This window comes from Cynocephalus volans, chromosome 8 (genome assembly GCF_027409185.1).
Source record: "Cynocephalus volans isolate mCynVol1 chromosome 8, mCynVol1.pri, whole genome shotgun sequence".
NCBI classification, from domain to species: Eukaryota; Metazoa; Chordata; class Mammalia; order Dermoptera; family Cynocephalidae; genus Cynocephalus; species Cynocephalus volans.
The window spans coordinates 9,331,494-9,344,352 of record NC_084467.1 but is presented as its reverse complement, the minus strand read 5'-3'; the positions used below and the strand labels follow the sequence as shown (position 1 = coordinate 9,344,352).

The window sequence follows — 12,859 nt, the reverse complement described above, 5'->3', positions numbered from 1 at the left end:
TTCAGTATACTACTTTGTATATTTTTGTATATGTTTGAAATTCTCCATAATAAGAGTTTTAAAAAATTCCATGCTACAATACAAATCCTAATGTTTACACTAAATTCTACAGCAAAAGATGAAATATTGAGAAGAAAATTAGTCTGTGTATGTTATTGTCCTAGCATGTTGGACTTTTAAAGTCTACATGACATTAAAAAAGGCATTCAACATATACATGATTAATTCCACTTCTTAAAAAGGAAGTAATTAAAGATGGACAAGAAAGGATGAATGTTCACCACTATGCAATTCATCGCATAGAAAAGTCAGAAGAACTGAAAGATGAATTAACTAAATCATGGTACAATAAAATACTATCCCACTATTTAAAAAGATATTGTAGAAAAGTAAATTGTTATCAAGTGGTGGGGGGGAAACAGGTTAAAGTAGTACATTAGTAGAATCTCACTTTTGTTACTTGGAAAAGCATGTATATAAACATCGAAAAGGATGTGAAAGGACATTTAGTAAGGTGTTAATCATCATCTTTTAATGAGTGGGGTTATAGGTTTTTATCTACCATATTTTTGTAAATAGTTCAAGAATTCTCTGTCACAGCTATGGCTTGCTTTTGTCATTTCAAAGTCATAGAAAAGTCACCATGAATTGATTAAATGATAGAAAGTCATGCATGTTAAGTTTCACCCCGGCAGCGTTGGTGATACAAAAAACATCCACACTCTAAAAGTGCCATACTTGAAACTAGAAACTATAATCAGGAACATTTAAGAGAGAAGCTGTTTGGGCAAGAAACAATTATCTGGAAACTCAGCTCTCTCAGAAAAGAAGCAAGGCCTCTTTAATAGATTATGAGCACACACTGTCAGTGGCTTTGACACTGCGTCTGTACGAGTTGTAAAAGCAAACTGTTTAATGGCAAATACATACTCCATCCAAGTTAGGGTGCCACAGATCTATAAAAACAAAGATACCAGACCTTGTTTGGGGTTTAAGGTGAGAAAATGACTTGTTAAACAGCCCCTTTCACAGAAGGAGGTTATCTCTTAAGCATCTCCGGTTGGAATCACAATGCTTTGGTCTGAAGTGACCAGGCCACTCACTACTTTAGTTATCCAAGACAGCATCTAAGAATCTCACCTCATAGTCTTTCCTTGGAAGGATCTCATCCTCCTCCTCCTGTGTTTCTCCAAGGATGGTCTAGAAAAACAGATCCACAGAAGGGAGACCTTTTTACGAGTGGAAGGAGGCAGAAGTATTTACTGAAATCAGTTGCTAGCTTCTAAATCATCTGGAGCCATTACCAAATGGGAACAAAAAATAAAATCATTATGTGGAAAAGCTGGGGAAAAAAATGGGAACAAGATCTAGAAAAAAAATCTTTTGGAGTGGGGGGCCATGTGGGTAAGGATCTACAATCATCCAGCTGAGCTCTTCATTTCTATTGATACATTCTCCAAATAACCACTCTCATCTTCAGGACACTTCAAAGATGTCCAATGCCAGCTTAAGGGGTGGGGGGGCGGAGACTCAGGTTTCATCTGACAATACAACGAATCTGAAATCATAAGGGCCTTGTCAACTCTGGGGACACAACTCAAGCTTCCCAGGATGCTTTGCAGGGAGAGGCTGCATTGTCAGTGACCCAGAAAGGGTGAGGGATAGAGTGAGAAAGGGCTGGAGAAACTAAGCCAGTGCATAATTAGCACACAGTCCTGTGAAGGGGCTCATTCTGAAAATGCTTGTTTCATTCAATACTCTTCTCAGATGAAAATAAAAGAAAAGATGGATGGGATTAACTGGAGCTGGCCTGGATGCTCCCTAAAATTCCAGGAAGGGGTTATGAGAAAGACCCCAGACGTGGGCACGCGGAACAGCGCAGATGCTTCCAGAGCCCGGGCCGCAGTCCCTAGGCCCCTCCGGCTGCCACCTGCGGGCCCAGTTCGGCCGGGCCCCACCCCCGGCAACGCCTCTCACCGTCCCTCAGCAACCGCCCCCTCCTTACCAGCTCCTCGGGGGTGCGGGTCTCACGCTCGCCGCAGCAGCAGCAGCAGCAGCACCTGCAGCAGCAGCACAGGGACCCCCTGCACCCCGCCATCTTCCTCCTCTACTGCCACTTCAGACCCCTCTGCCAACCCCCTCCCACCCAGGATCCGAGCAGCACGTGACTGGACCCGGGAGGGTCACGTGGTCCTCTCGAGCTTGGGGACGGAGACAGGGAGTGGCTGTGGACGGGTGGGGCGAGGGCTGGCGTCACTTGGCAGTAAAGGAACGGCGTCCAATGAGGGCTGTGGGCGCGGCCATGTTGAAGGCGGAGCCTCCGGTTGCCCGCCCGGAAGCTTTCCGCCTTGGTCCCGCCTCCCTCAGCAACCTGACACCTTCGCCCCACCCCCTCCGCGCGTGCCCCTCCCCCTCCGCGCGCGTTCCTGCAGCGGCCACACGGCTGCGGCGGGCACGCGGGCGAGCGTTCTGAGTCACCCGGGACAGGAGGGTGAGTGACGACGAGGCCCGGGATCGCGAAGGAGGGAGACCTCAGCTCGGAGAACGCCCACCGTGGGCGGGGACTCGTTTGTGGGCGGGCAGCGCGGGAGGCCGGCCCGCCCCCTCCGCGCGCTCTTCTTGGTGGCTGCCACCCCCCACCCCCGCCATCCCTCAGGCGAAGACTCGCTGTCTGTCCTCTACCTGGACGGAGGGACGCCCCCGTCCCCGTCCGTGACTCGGTGAGTCGATTCGCGGCCACCCGGGCTCAGAGGCGGCTTCCAGCTCCAGCCTTGTAAACCTGCCTCCCCGGCGAGCGCCTGGAGAAGAGCGGTGGGCCGTGGTGTCACCGAGACCGAAAGGGCTGATTGAGTTCGGCTGCTTGTCGGGCCGAGAGCCAGTGACAGGCAAACAATAGTGCCGAGAAGAAGGATTTTACTTACGGCCGGGAGAACGGGTGAACAGCGTAGGGATGTCAGCCCGATTCCCCGATTGACTCAAGTTTAGGGTTTTTATATGGAAAAAAAAGAATGCAGGTACGTGCAGGGAGCTAGTGAAGGGGGGGGGGGTCACGGGGTTTGCACGTGGCTTGAGTCAGAGGTCAGGATTCGGTGATGAACAGGGTTCCCCGAATACATGGGGTCTGTGGTCGGTGGTCTGGTGAACCTCAAGTCCCTCACAAACAATGACCTAAGCCGAGCATCACTGGAAATTTAAAGTCCCTGACTCAGACTCTTGGCTAACGTGCATGTCTAACACAGTCTTCTCAGCAAGGGTAGAGCTTAATAATCATGTTGGCCCTTCTTTGGAATGCCTTTGTTCAAGAAGGTTGATTAGGAAAGCAGGAGAACAGGAGGGAGACTCAGCTCTTATTCATAACCGGTAAGCATACAGAAGCTATTTAAACGGGCATGGGGAGGAAAGAGAAAACTCTTAAGAGAAATCCCTGTAGGGGCTCGATTTCACTGGCACTGCTGTCCCTGGCGCCCACTTCTTCCTGCTGCACACCAGTGTCCACTGGACCTTTCTGGGAGAGGTGGGCTCAGTGTTCCAGAGCTTGACAATCTAAGTAAGAGCTCAGTAAATAGCAGAGTATTATTTTGAGAATGGAGTGACCCTGGCCCCTCAGTGAATGTTGGCTGTTATCACCCTGTGCCAGGCACTGGGGACACCATAGGCAGGATACCAGGTCCTTGTCTCAGAGAACTTGGAGAAGAGAGGGGACGCAAACCTGTTAACCCACAATTACAATCCAGGGTGTTATGGGAGCCCAGTTTAAAACGGAAAAATTGTGGGCGTTGGTTGAGAGAAGTCATAATAATATGGCACGTGCCTGGCACACACTATGCATGCAATTAAGTCTTTAAAGAGCAGATAGTTTGCAGGTGGTTCAGTCTCCACCCCTTCTCTAGGCTTTGTTCTAGCAGGCTGTTAATGCGGCATTCCCTTGAACGCAGGAGAAAGGCCAGCTGGCTGCTCTTGCCATTACCCCCTTTCTCATTGCCCCCCGCCCCCTGCCATCCCCACTGAGAACCTGGAGTTTTAGGTCAGGATCAAAATGGGCATCCCTAAGGGGGAGAAAGCATTGACACAAGGGTTCTTAGTCTGGAATCAACTTCTTGACTTTGGAAGCACCCGTGCATATTCTGTGCACTTGCCTGTGTTTCAGTAGAGAAGAGCAGTGGACTTCATCAGATTTTCAAGAGTCTAGGACCCAACGTGGTTAAGTACACTGGCTTAGCAGTGGGCATTCCCCAAAAGGAATGAACCTGACATGGTCGTTCCTCTCTGTTACCCTATGTCACCATATACCGATTTTCACTACTATGTGTTTGCCTGTTGCTGTGCAAGAGTAGTATTTGTTTTTTTTTTTTAAGTATTTGTCTTATTTTCCACACTAAACTGCCACATGGCACTGTGCATGTGGCCGGCCTGCAGTTGCCCTGGTCAGAGCTTCACATGGGGTGGCTCTACAGTCACTGTGATTACTTTAACTGACTTCAGTAATCTGTGTAAGGACAGCAGCCTGCACAGCAGGCACAGATGGGACAACTTTTGTCCTGAGTTGGACATAAATTCATGCCCTTTCTGGAGTCTGGCTCCTTTTGGAACACAGCCAGTGTCAAGTTCTAACCCACGACACCATCTTTTTGAATTAGCATGAACTCAGAAGAAATCTGGCTGCATAGTCAAGCCCTCACTCCTTCCATCCTGCACACAAGCTATTCCAAGTAACAGGAGATGTTCCAGGCAAGGCCAGCCAGAGCGAGCTGTATCTTCTTTGGAGAGTGAGCTGGTGACCCTGAACGTCTGTTGGCTTCATTTCCACCAGCCCCTGCAGTCTCCGGCCCCGCATCCTCCTCCTTCCATCCGCCCTCTCTCCTGGAAGCCTTGCCCCCACCCCCTTGTGCCTCTGGGCTCTGGCTCAAGGCTCTCCCTTTGTCATAGCTCCGCCCAGTTGTGCACACCCACTGGGGAAGTTTCCTCTGTTCCCTCCCCACTCACTCTGGGTCTAAGCTGACAAGATGGACCAGCAAAAAGCCAGGGTTCTCCCAGCTGGGCACTGCTGCCCCTCCCTAGGGATGATGGCCTCAGAGGCCGGCAGCGTGGGGTTCTCTGTGCCACCCTCCACCAGGTAGCTGTCACCAAGGATCCATGGGCTGAAGGAGCATGTTCCAGTGCCAGGTGGGGGCTGTCATGCAAGGAGCCAGGCAGCAGCAGAGGGCAAAGCTTGAGTGAGGTAGCCGTAGCTGTGGAGCATGGGGCCACTGGGTGGGGACAGTGTCAGCCTTACCCTTACTGGCCTTCTCCCTGCGTGGCAGTGTTTTTCCGGCCACTCAGGTTCTTAAATGTGCCTGACGCTTGGCTGCCTGCCCTCTGATGCCCCCTGCCCCACCCCGTGCAGCAGGAACCCGGCCATGCTGAACGAGGCCAGAGGGAGTGGTGGCCTCAACCCCTGCTCGGAGGACAGCAGCAGTGGCAGTGAGGGCTCCAAAAATAGTTCGAGATGTTCCACACCGGGCCTGGACCCCGAGCGGCACGAGAAGCTCCGGGACAAGATAAGGCGGAGGATGGAATCTGGTGACAAGTGGTTCTCTCTGGAATTCTTCCCCCCTCGAACTGCTGAGGGAGCTGTCAATCTTATCTCAAGGTATACTGATGTGAGCTGGGGTGGGAGTGGGGGTGCGTAAGGGGGAGAGAACTGCCAGCAGGCCGCAGGGCTGCACTCTAACCCGGCAGAACAAGGCAGCCAGAGGGGGCAGAAAAGAGCCAAGGCAGGCTAGGCCTTTGATCAGCAACTTCTCAATTGTATGTAGAAGTCCCTCTGCAACGTCAGGTATTTTTAGACACAGTCTGCAATGGGTTAAAAATGTTGATTCTCAAAAACTACTTTTTAGTGGAACTTGGGGCTGGATCATGAGTCCAGTTTAGAAATTCACAAAGCAGCAATTTAGAGAATGTTTTCAGTAAGTTAGGAATTTGGATTATGCCTCTTGAGATCTGGAAACGCCAGCAGAATTGCATTAGCCAGCACTTCATGAATTGCAGCTCCTTTTTAAAATTTCTGCCTTTTACCGTTTGCACTTCTTTTGTGTCGCTCCGAAGGTTCTGAAGTTTAAAGGCACAAGGATGTTTAAATACACTGTCATAGCTTGTAATACAAGTGCTGTGCATGCCCAGGCTTTTGAGTCTCGTTTGGGCACGTGGCCTGGGTCTGGAGGACTGTGGGCTGCCGCATTCGGGCTGGGGCTGCAGCGTGAAAGAAACTTGGGCTGCTGACCCTCTCTGCCTGTTCCTAGAATGAGGCTCTGCTTGCCACTCTGAGGATTCCCCTAACTCTCGACCACTGACACATCTTAACTCACCCGAGATAAGTGAGTTAAGATGCAAGCGCTTTGAAAGGTCTGCTGCTGTCACACAAAATGGTGGCATTGTCATTATATGTTATCTCTACAATAATAGTCATTGTAATAAAGGCGCCTCTTGTTTATTGAGTATTCACTGCTTGTATACCAGGCCCTGTTCTAAGTGCTATAAAGCCATCTATCACAATAATCTAATGTCATTATGAAGTAGGTGCTGTTATCTGCAACATTTTATAAATGAGGAAACTGAGGCTCATTTACCCAAGATCACATAGCTAATAAGTAGCAAAACCAGGATATGAATGCAGATTGATCTGACTCCGACTTGCATATTATGCTTCTGTCACTGCCAGGCCCCATGGGAGGGTGGGAAGGTGGTGATCCCCCAGGAGCCCCTCTTCAGAAAGAAATTCCCTACAGGTTTGACCGGATGGCAGCAGGTGGCCCCCTCTTCATAGATGTAACCTGGCACCCAGCAGGGGACCCTGGCTCAGACAAGGAAACCTCTTCCATGATGATCGCCAGCACTGCTGTGAACTACTGTGGCCTTGAAACCATCCTGCACATGACTTGCTGCCGCCAGCGCCGGGAAGAGATCACAGGCCACCTGCAAAAAGCCAAGCAGCTGGGCCTGAAAAATATCTTGGCGCTGAGGGGAGGTGTGAGCCAGCACTGCCCTACTGTCTAGGTTCTTGCTTTCCCAAAGGCCCCTCCTGTCCCCTGAGCAGCCGTTTACTCTCCCCTGGGTCCCACCCTGAGCACACTCAGGGTGCCATCCCTGCCAGCTGCATCAGTAGGTATTGTGGGTCGTGAGTCTACCCTGGGCACCACACAGATGGAGCCAGCTCTTCTACTTCTCGACCTCGACATAGGTGTTCAGTCAGGAATGCAGTCGGTGCCTGATAAGCCTCTGCCCTGGCTACACAACTCCATTGATCACTGGCTGCATCCAGAGCCTGGCCCAGTCACAGAGTGCAGTCTGGCATCTGTCCAGCAGTGAGAATAGCTGGTTATGCCCCTGGTGCCTGCTGCCATCAGGCCACCCCGGTGTGGGAATAAGAAGGCTGATGGGTGGGATCTGTGGCTTTGTGCTCCCCCCACCACAAGACCACTTCTCACTTGAGGTGAGTAGCACGTTCTCCCAGCAGGAGATCTGAGAGAGCGAGCAGTAGGGATGTGGACAGGGTCCCTGAGCACCCCCAGATGCAAGTAGGGAGGGCACTCAGATCCTCCCGGCCCAGTGAATGGCAGTGGCGTCTGCTTTCCCACTGCTGGCATGTTGCCGCTTGGAGTTGGCTCTCAGTATTTGACAGGTTCGCTGTTTTCTTCCCTCCCGCTACGTATCAAGTGTTATGCTAGAAAGAAGAGATCCAAACTTAATATGAAGTCTGTGCCTTCCAGGATCTCACAGTCCTGCATGTAGGGGTAGGCAGAGGGAATAAAAAGACTCTCTAAAGGTTGGGTGAGACCCAGTGACCGTGACCTCCACCGAACCTGCAGACCCCATAGGTGACCTGTGGGAAGAGGAGGAAGGAGGCTTCAGTTATGCGGCGGACTTGGTGAAGCACATCCGAAGTGAGTTTGGTGACTACTTTGACATCTGTGTGGCAGGTGAGTGGCTGGATGGAGTGGTGGCTGGGGATGGAGAGGGGAAGGGATGAGCCACCCACGAGCCTGCCAGTATTCAGCTCAGGACACGGTGATCAGGTGTCTCTGTGGGCCTGCGCCCACGCTGGATGACAGATGTGCAAACATGGATTACATGATGTCCCTGCTCTCTTTCCACCACCCCCACCCTCCCAGGCGTGCCACCACCCCCTGAGTTTTTGTTCCTCTGCTCTTAGCCTGCTTCCCAGCCCTATTTTTCTTCTTTAAAACAAAAGAGGGATATTTATTAAGAGGATTCCAGGAGGCAGTGAATCTCAGAACCCAAGGTCAGAAAATGGCATCAGACCTCACTGGCATTGGAGCCAGTCAGAAACCAAGGCCCTCCCACATTCTATCTGGGGCCACATCTGCTCCATGCTTCTGAGGATACGTGGTGTCAGTTCCAGTCAGTAGCCCAGACTGACTGACAGGTCTCAGTGTCAATTCCAAACTCCCAGGAGAAAGAATTGTGTTGGCTTAACTCTAGTTCTATCAGCTACAGCCAGGAGGCCAGGGGTACCTGGCAGAAGCCAATTGGGTGGCTTTCCCTCCTGCCCCCACTTACTGGGTCTGGGCCTCCAGCTGCTCACATAGGGCTCAGGTATGGAGGCAGTGTGTGCCAGGGACACAGTAGTCCCTAGGTTGATTATACACATACATATACACACATATATACACATATCTTGGTGTGACAATTTTTCTCAAATATTTTGGGGGAAATCCTATCACTTGTGTATTAAAACAAACATGGCTACATTATGGGGTAGCATCTCAAGTGACCTGAGTTAAAAATAAATAAACCATGTGGCTTCAAGAAAATTCCTTGTTGTGGGTAACTTTGGGCTTTTCCCATTCCCTGGGGACACGTCCCCTCTTCTGTCAACAGAGGAAGTTAGAAAGCTAAGTCTGGGAAGCAGTGATGAGGAGTAAGGAACACAACAGGCACCTCCAGCTGTCCAAGGGGCTGTCGCTCGTGCTCAGGTGCACCAGTCATGAGTACTAGGTGATCGTGACTAGAAACTAGCAATGTTGCGAGCTTAGAGTTCTTGGATGGTTTTATGCTTTGCTTATCATACAGTATGTGATAAAGATCACTGGATTAGATAGCACCTAGCTGGTGGTGATAGAAAAAGATTATAGTAAACCAAGCAAAATCCAAAAGTATTCAAATGCTAGATGTTTGGTGAAATTTAGGTTTTATAGCTATACAGTTTCAGCTATTAAAAAGCCTCTTTGTTTCTGAAATTCCTTGGGAAAAATAGCTTTGCTATTGAGAGTATAAAATTTTGGTACTTAATCCCCTCATCCCCTGACCCCTGGAAACAATAGTTTTTATATCCATTTTTCATGACTCCAGGTTTCTTGAGAATGGTACTGCCTTACTACAGCAAAGCAGCTTGGCTTTTCAGTAGCCCAGGTCTCAGGTCTGCTCCCTGCCTGGCTCAGGGTCCTGCCCTGGGCTTAGACTGAGGAAGTCAGCACTCTCTCTGCAGTCTCATTAATAGGCCTATGGTCCTCCTGCCTTCCTAGCCAAGTGAGGCTGCTAGTAAGTTCTGTCACTTAGGGAAGGGGTCATAGAATTCATAGAGCTCATGAGGAGCCTAGAGGACACCTGGTCCCACTTCTCAGGCAATTCCAGAATCCCATCTTGGGCATCCCCAGCACATGGTCATCCCTTTGCCCCAGTGTTTTCAGACTCCAGGATTGGAGTTATTTTGTGAGGCTGCTCGTTCCATTGTTAGATTGCTCTCTGAAACTGATGCTGGTTCTGCCATCAAAAGCAACACAAAATAGGACTAATAAGGAACTCTACTAGGGCGAATCCCTTCCCCCCACGGCAGACCTTTGGACACTTGGAAGCAGTTACTGTATTCTCTCCATCCTTTTCTTTGAGCAAAGCAATCTCCACTTTCTTCAGTCTTCTTCGTGGAACATGGTTCCTAACTTTTCACTATCCTGGACCCCTGAGTAATTTTAATGTTACATTAAAAACAATGTTTTAATCCGGTGCCTAGAGTCGAGGCCAGTACCCCAAATGTTGCCTGACCCGTGCTGAATGTAGCATTTTCTCTTTTCTATGGCCACAAAGTGCAGGCCTGATTTGCCTGGCTGGTTGAAGCAGGACAGTGTGGCGAGTTTGGAGTAATCTGTCCCCACTCTTGGGAGGTGGCTCCATGCCACCTCCCACGAGGATCATCTTCAGGGTCAGGGGGCACATCAGTCATGAGCCTGGTCGCCTACCGTTTCTGCCCTGTCCATGCTGTGTAGTTGGCAGGTATGAGTCCTGAACCCTCAGGCAGAGGACTTTCTGTTCCCAGGCTCTCTGGTTTCTTCATCACTCACCTTGAGCAGGTGGAGTTCAGCCTCTCCCTACTGTCATCCCTATTGGCAGGTTACCCCGAAGGCCACCCCGATGCAGGGAGCATTGAGGCCGACCTGAAGCACTTGAAGGAGAAGGTGTCTGCAGGAGCCGACTTTATCATCACCCAGCTTTTCTTTCAGGCTGACACCTTCTTCCGCTTTGTAAAGGCTTGCACCGAGATAGGCATCACCTGCCCCATCCTCCCCGGGATCTTTCCTATTCAGGTGAGGGTCCCAGCAGGGCTCATAGAAACCCTCCACCTCCCACCCCCACTAGCACAGGCCAGGGCGCTGGAGTGAGGTGCTGAGTTCATGCTCAAGTTCTTTGCTTATTAGATTTCCTATCAGACAGGTACTCCAGTCTGTATGCATCGTCGTCTTGCCACACCATTTTGGTTACCTCTAATTCTCCCCCAAAGCAGCAACAGTGTCTGTTGAGGGGCTTGTTGTACTTTGGCCTACTGATACGTATCTCTAAAAGGGATTTTAACTCTTGTTATAAATTGTGGTTAAAGCAGATTTTCTCAAACTTGGGTGTCATTAGAAACATTTGATAAGCTTTTTCAAAAGATGGATTTCCAAGTTCCACCCCTAGAAAGTTCTGATTTAGCAAATCTGAGGTGGGTCCTGGGAATTTTAATTTTATTTCCTAAGTTTGGCAGGTGATTCTGGTGATCAGTGAGTCTTGGGAACGACTGGGTTAGATGACACTATGTTATCAATAGATACAATTAAGAGCTAAAGGCCTGACGGCAGGAATGTTGTGGGCAGCTGCTAGACTGCAGAGACTGGAAAAAGCATGATAAGCCCAAGTGCACCACTACAATATGATCTGACTTTCCCGGGCCACCCTGCACGAACCTGCAGTTGGCCAGGACACCTGGTGGGGGATGGGATGGGGGTTAAGTACTTAAGATGGAAGACGGGCTGGAAGATGGCTCCCATAGCCCCCTGGTGTCTTGGGCAGGGCTTCCACTCCCTTCGGCAGCTTGTGAAGCTGTCCAAGTTGGAGGTGCCGCAGGAGATCAAGGATGTAATTGAGCCAATCAAAGACAACGATGCTGCCATCCGCAACTATGGCATCGAGCTGGCCGTAAGCCTGTGCCAGGAGCTTCTGGCCAGTGGCTTGGTGCCAGGCCTGCATTTCTACACCCTCAACCGCGAGATGGCCACCACAGAGGTGCTGAAGCGCCTGGGCATGTGGACCGAGGACCCCAGGTGAGGGCAGGGGCCCAGGGAGCCCCAGAGGAAAGTCAGCAGTCACAGATGCAGTGCTAGACCCCTGCGGTGGTACAGAGGGATGTCTATGCTGTGGCTAGCTGGGCATACTGAGGCATACTGAGCACATGCAGCTGCAAAAGCAGGCTCAGTGGTGCTCCCCTCCTTCCAGCTCCTTCTAGCCAACACCTTGTCCCTTCTATCTCCATTCTCACCCAGGCGTCCCCTGCCCTGGGCTGTCAGTGCCCACCCCAAGCGCCGGGAGGAAGATGTACGTCCCATATTCTGGGCATCCAGACCAAAGAGTTACATCTACCGCACCCAGGAGTGGGATGAGTTCCCCAATGGCCGCTGGTTAGGGCCTATGGACATTCCTTGCAAATAAATCCTAAGGCTTGGGAGGAGGGGGCAGAAGGAGATTGCATGCTCCTGGTTGAGCCCTGGGAGGAATCAGGGGCAGGATTTGCATGAATGGCTTCCTGAGAATGTGATGGCAACTGCCCTTCTGTCAGGAGTGTGCCCTGACCTCTGGGCACCTCCTGTCCCAGGGGCAATTCCGCCTCTCCAGCCTTTGGGGAGCTAAAGAACTACTACCTCTTCTACCTGAAAAGCAAGTCCCCCAAGGAGGAGTTGCTGAAGATGTGGGGGGAGGCGCTCACCAGTGAAGAAAGTGTCTTTGAAGTTTTTGCCCACTACCTCTCAGGAGAGCCAAACCAGAACGGCTACAAAGTGAGTGATGCTGGGGTGGGGTCCCTGGTTCTGTCCCCTGCTGTATCTCCAGCTGTGGGCTAGACTGCGGGGCAGTGACTTCCCCACCCTGAGCCGCCATCTCTCCGTGTTGTGAATGTGGCATCTCAGCAAAGGGAGGAGGGTGAGTTGGCAAATTCCCACCTGGATGGGGCTTGCAGAGACAACGACAGCCAGGCCTCTCGTGGAGACTGTGAGAAGGAGATTGCCAGTCCTGGTCAATGCCCCAGCCCAGCTCCCCATCCCTCCCAGGTGACTTGCCTGCCCTGGAACGACGAGCCCTTGGCAGCTGAGACCAGCCTGATGAAGGAGGAGCTGCTGCGTGTGAACCGGCAGGGCATCCTCACCATCAACTCCCAGCCCAGCATCAACGGGAAGCCGTCTTCTGACCCCATCGTGGGCTGGGGCCCCAGCGGGGGCTATGTCTTCCAGAAGGTATGCTAGGAATGCATGGGCTACCACACCTTGACTGGCACCCAGGGGGTCCCCAGAGATTGAGACAGAGCAGCCTTTCTCACCTGGGCTCTTTAAGTTACAGTGGA

General features: G+C 51.1%; 2 protein-coding genes across 7 annotated transcripts in view; one reads left to right on the top strand and one right to left on the bottom strand.

Moving 5' to 3' along the window:
* Positions 1–2,098, bottom strand: part of CLCN6 (chloride voltage-gated channel 6) — a 30,525-nt gene extending 28,427 nt beyond the window's left edge. The window contains exons 1-2 of the mRNA XM_063104348.1: positions 2,006–2,098; positions 1,141–1,200 (exon numbers count right to left, since the gene is read on the bottom strand). Of these exons, the coding sequence (XP_062960418.1) occupies positions 1,141–1,200; positions 2,006–2,098 (153 nt within the window). The remainder of the gene's footprint in view (positions 1–1,140; positions 1,201–2,005) is intronic.
* Positions 2,099–2,573: 475 nt separating this feature from the next.
* Positions 2,574–12,859, top strand: part of MTHFR (methylenetetrahydrofolate reductase) — a 17,095-nt gene continuing 6,809 nt past the window's right edge. Inside the window, exons 1-9 of one of the 6 annotated variants that reach the window (XM_063104507.1) lie at positions 2,574–3,014; positions 5,387–5,629; positions 6,765–7,003; positions 7,845–7,955; positions 10,384–10,577; positions 11,320–11,570; positions 11,790–11,924; positions 12,119–12,299; positions 12,570–12,752. In XM_063104507.1, the coding sequence (XP_062960577.1) occupies positions 2,995–3,014; positions 5,387–5,629; positions 6,765–7,003; positions 7,845–7,955; positions 10,384–10,577; positions 11,320–11,570; positions 11,790–11,924; positions 12,119–12,299; positions 12,570–12,752 (1,557 nt within the window). In that variant the 5' untranslated portion in view covers positions 2,574–2,994. The other 5 variants (XM_063104506.1, XM_063104511.1, XM_063104510.1 and 2 more) reach the window with 5 other exon arrangements.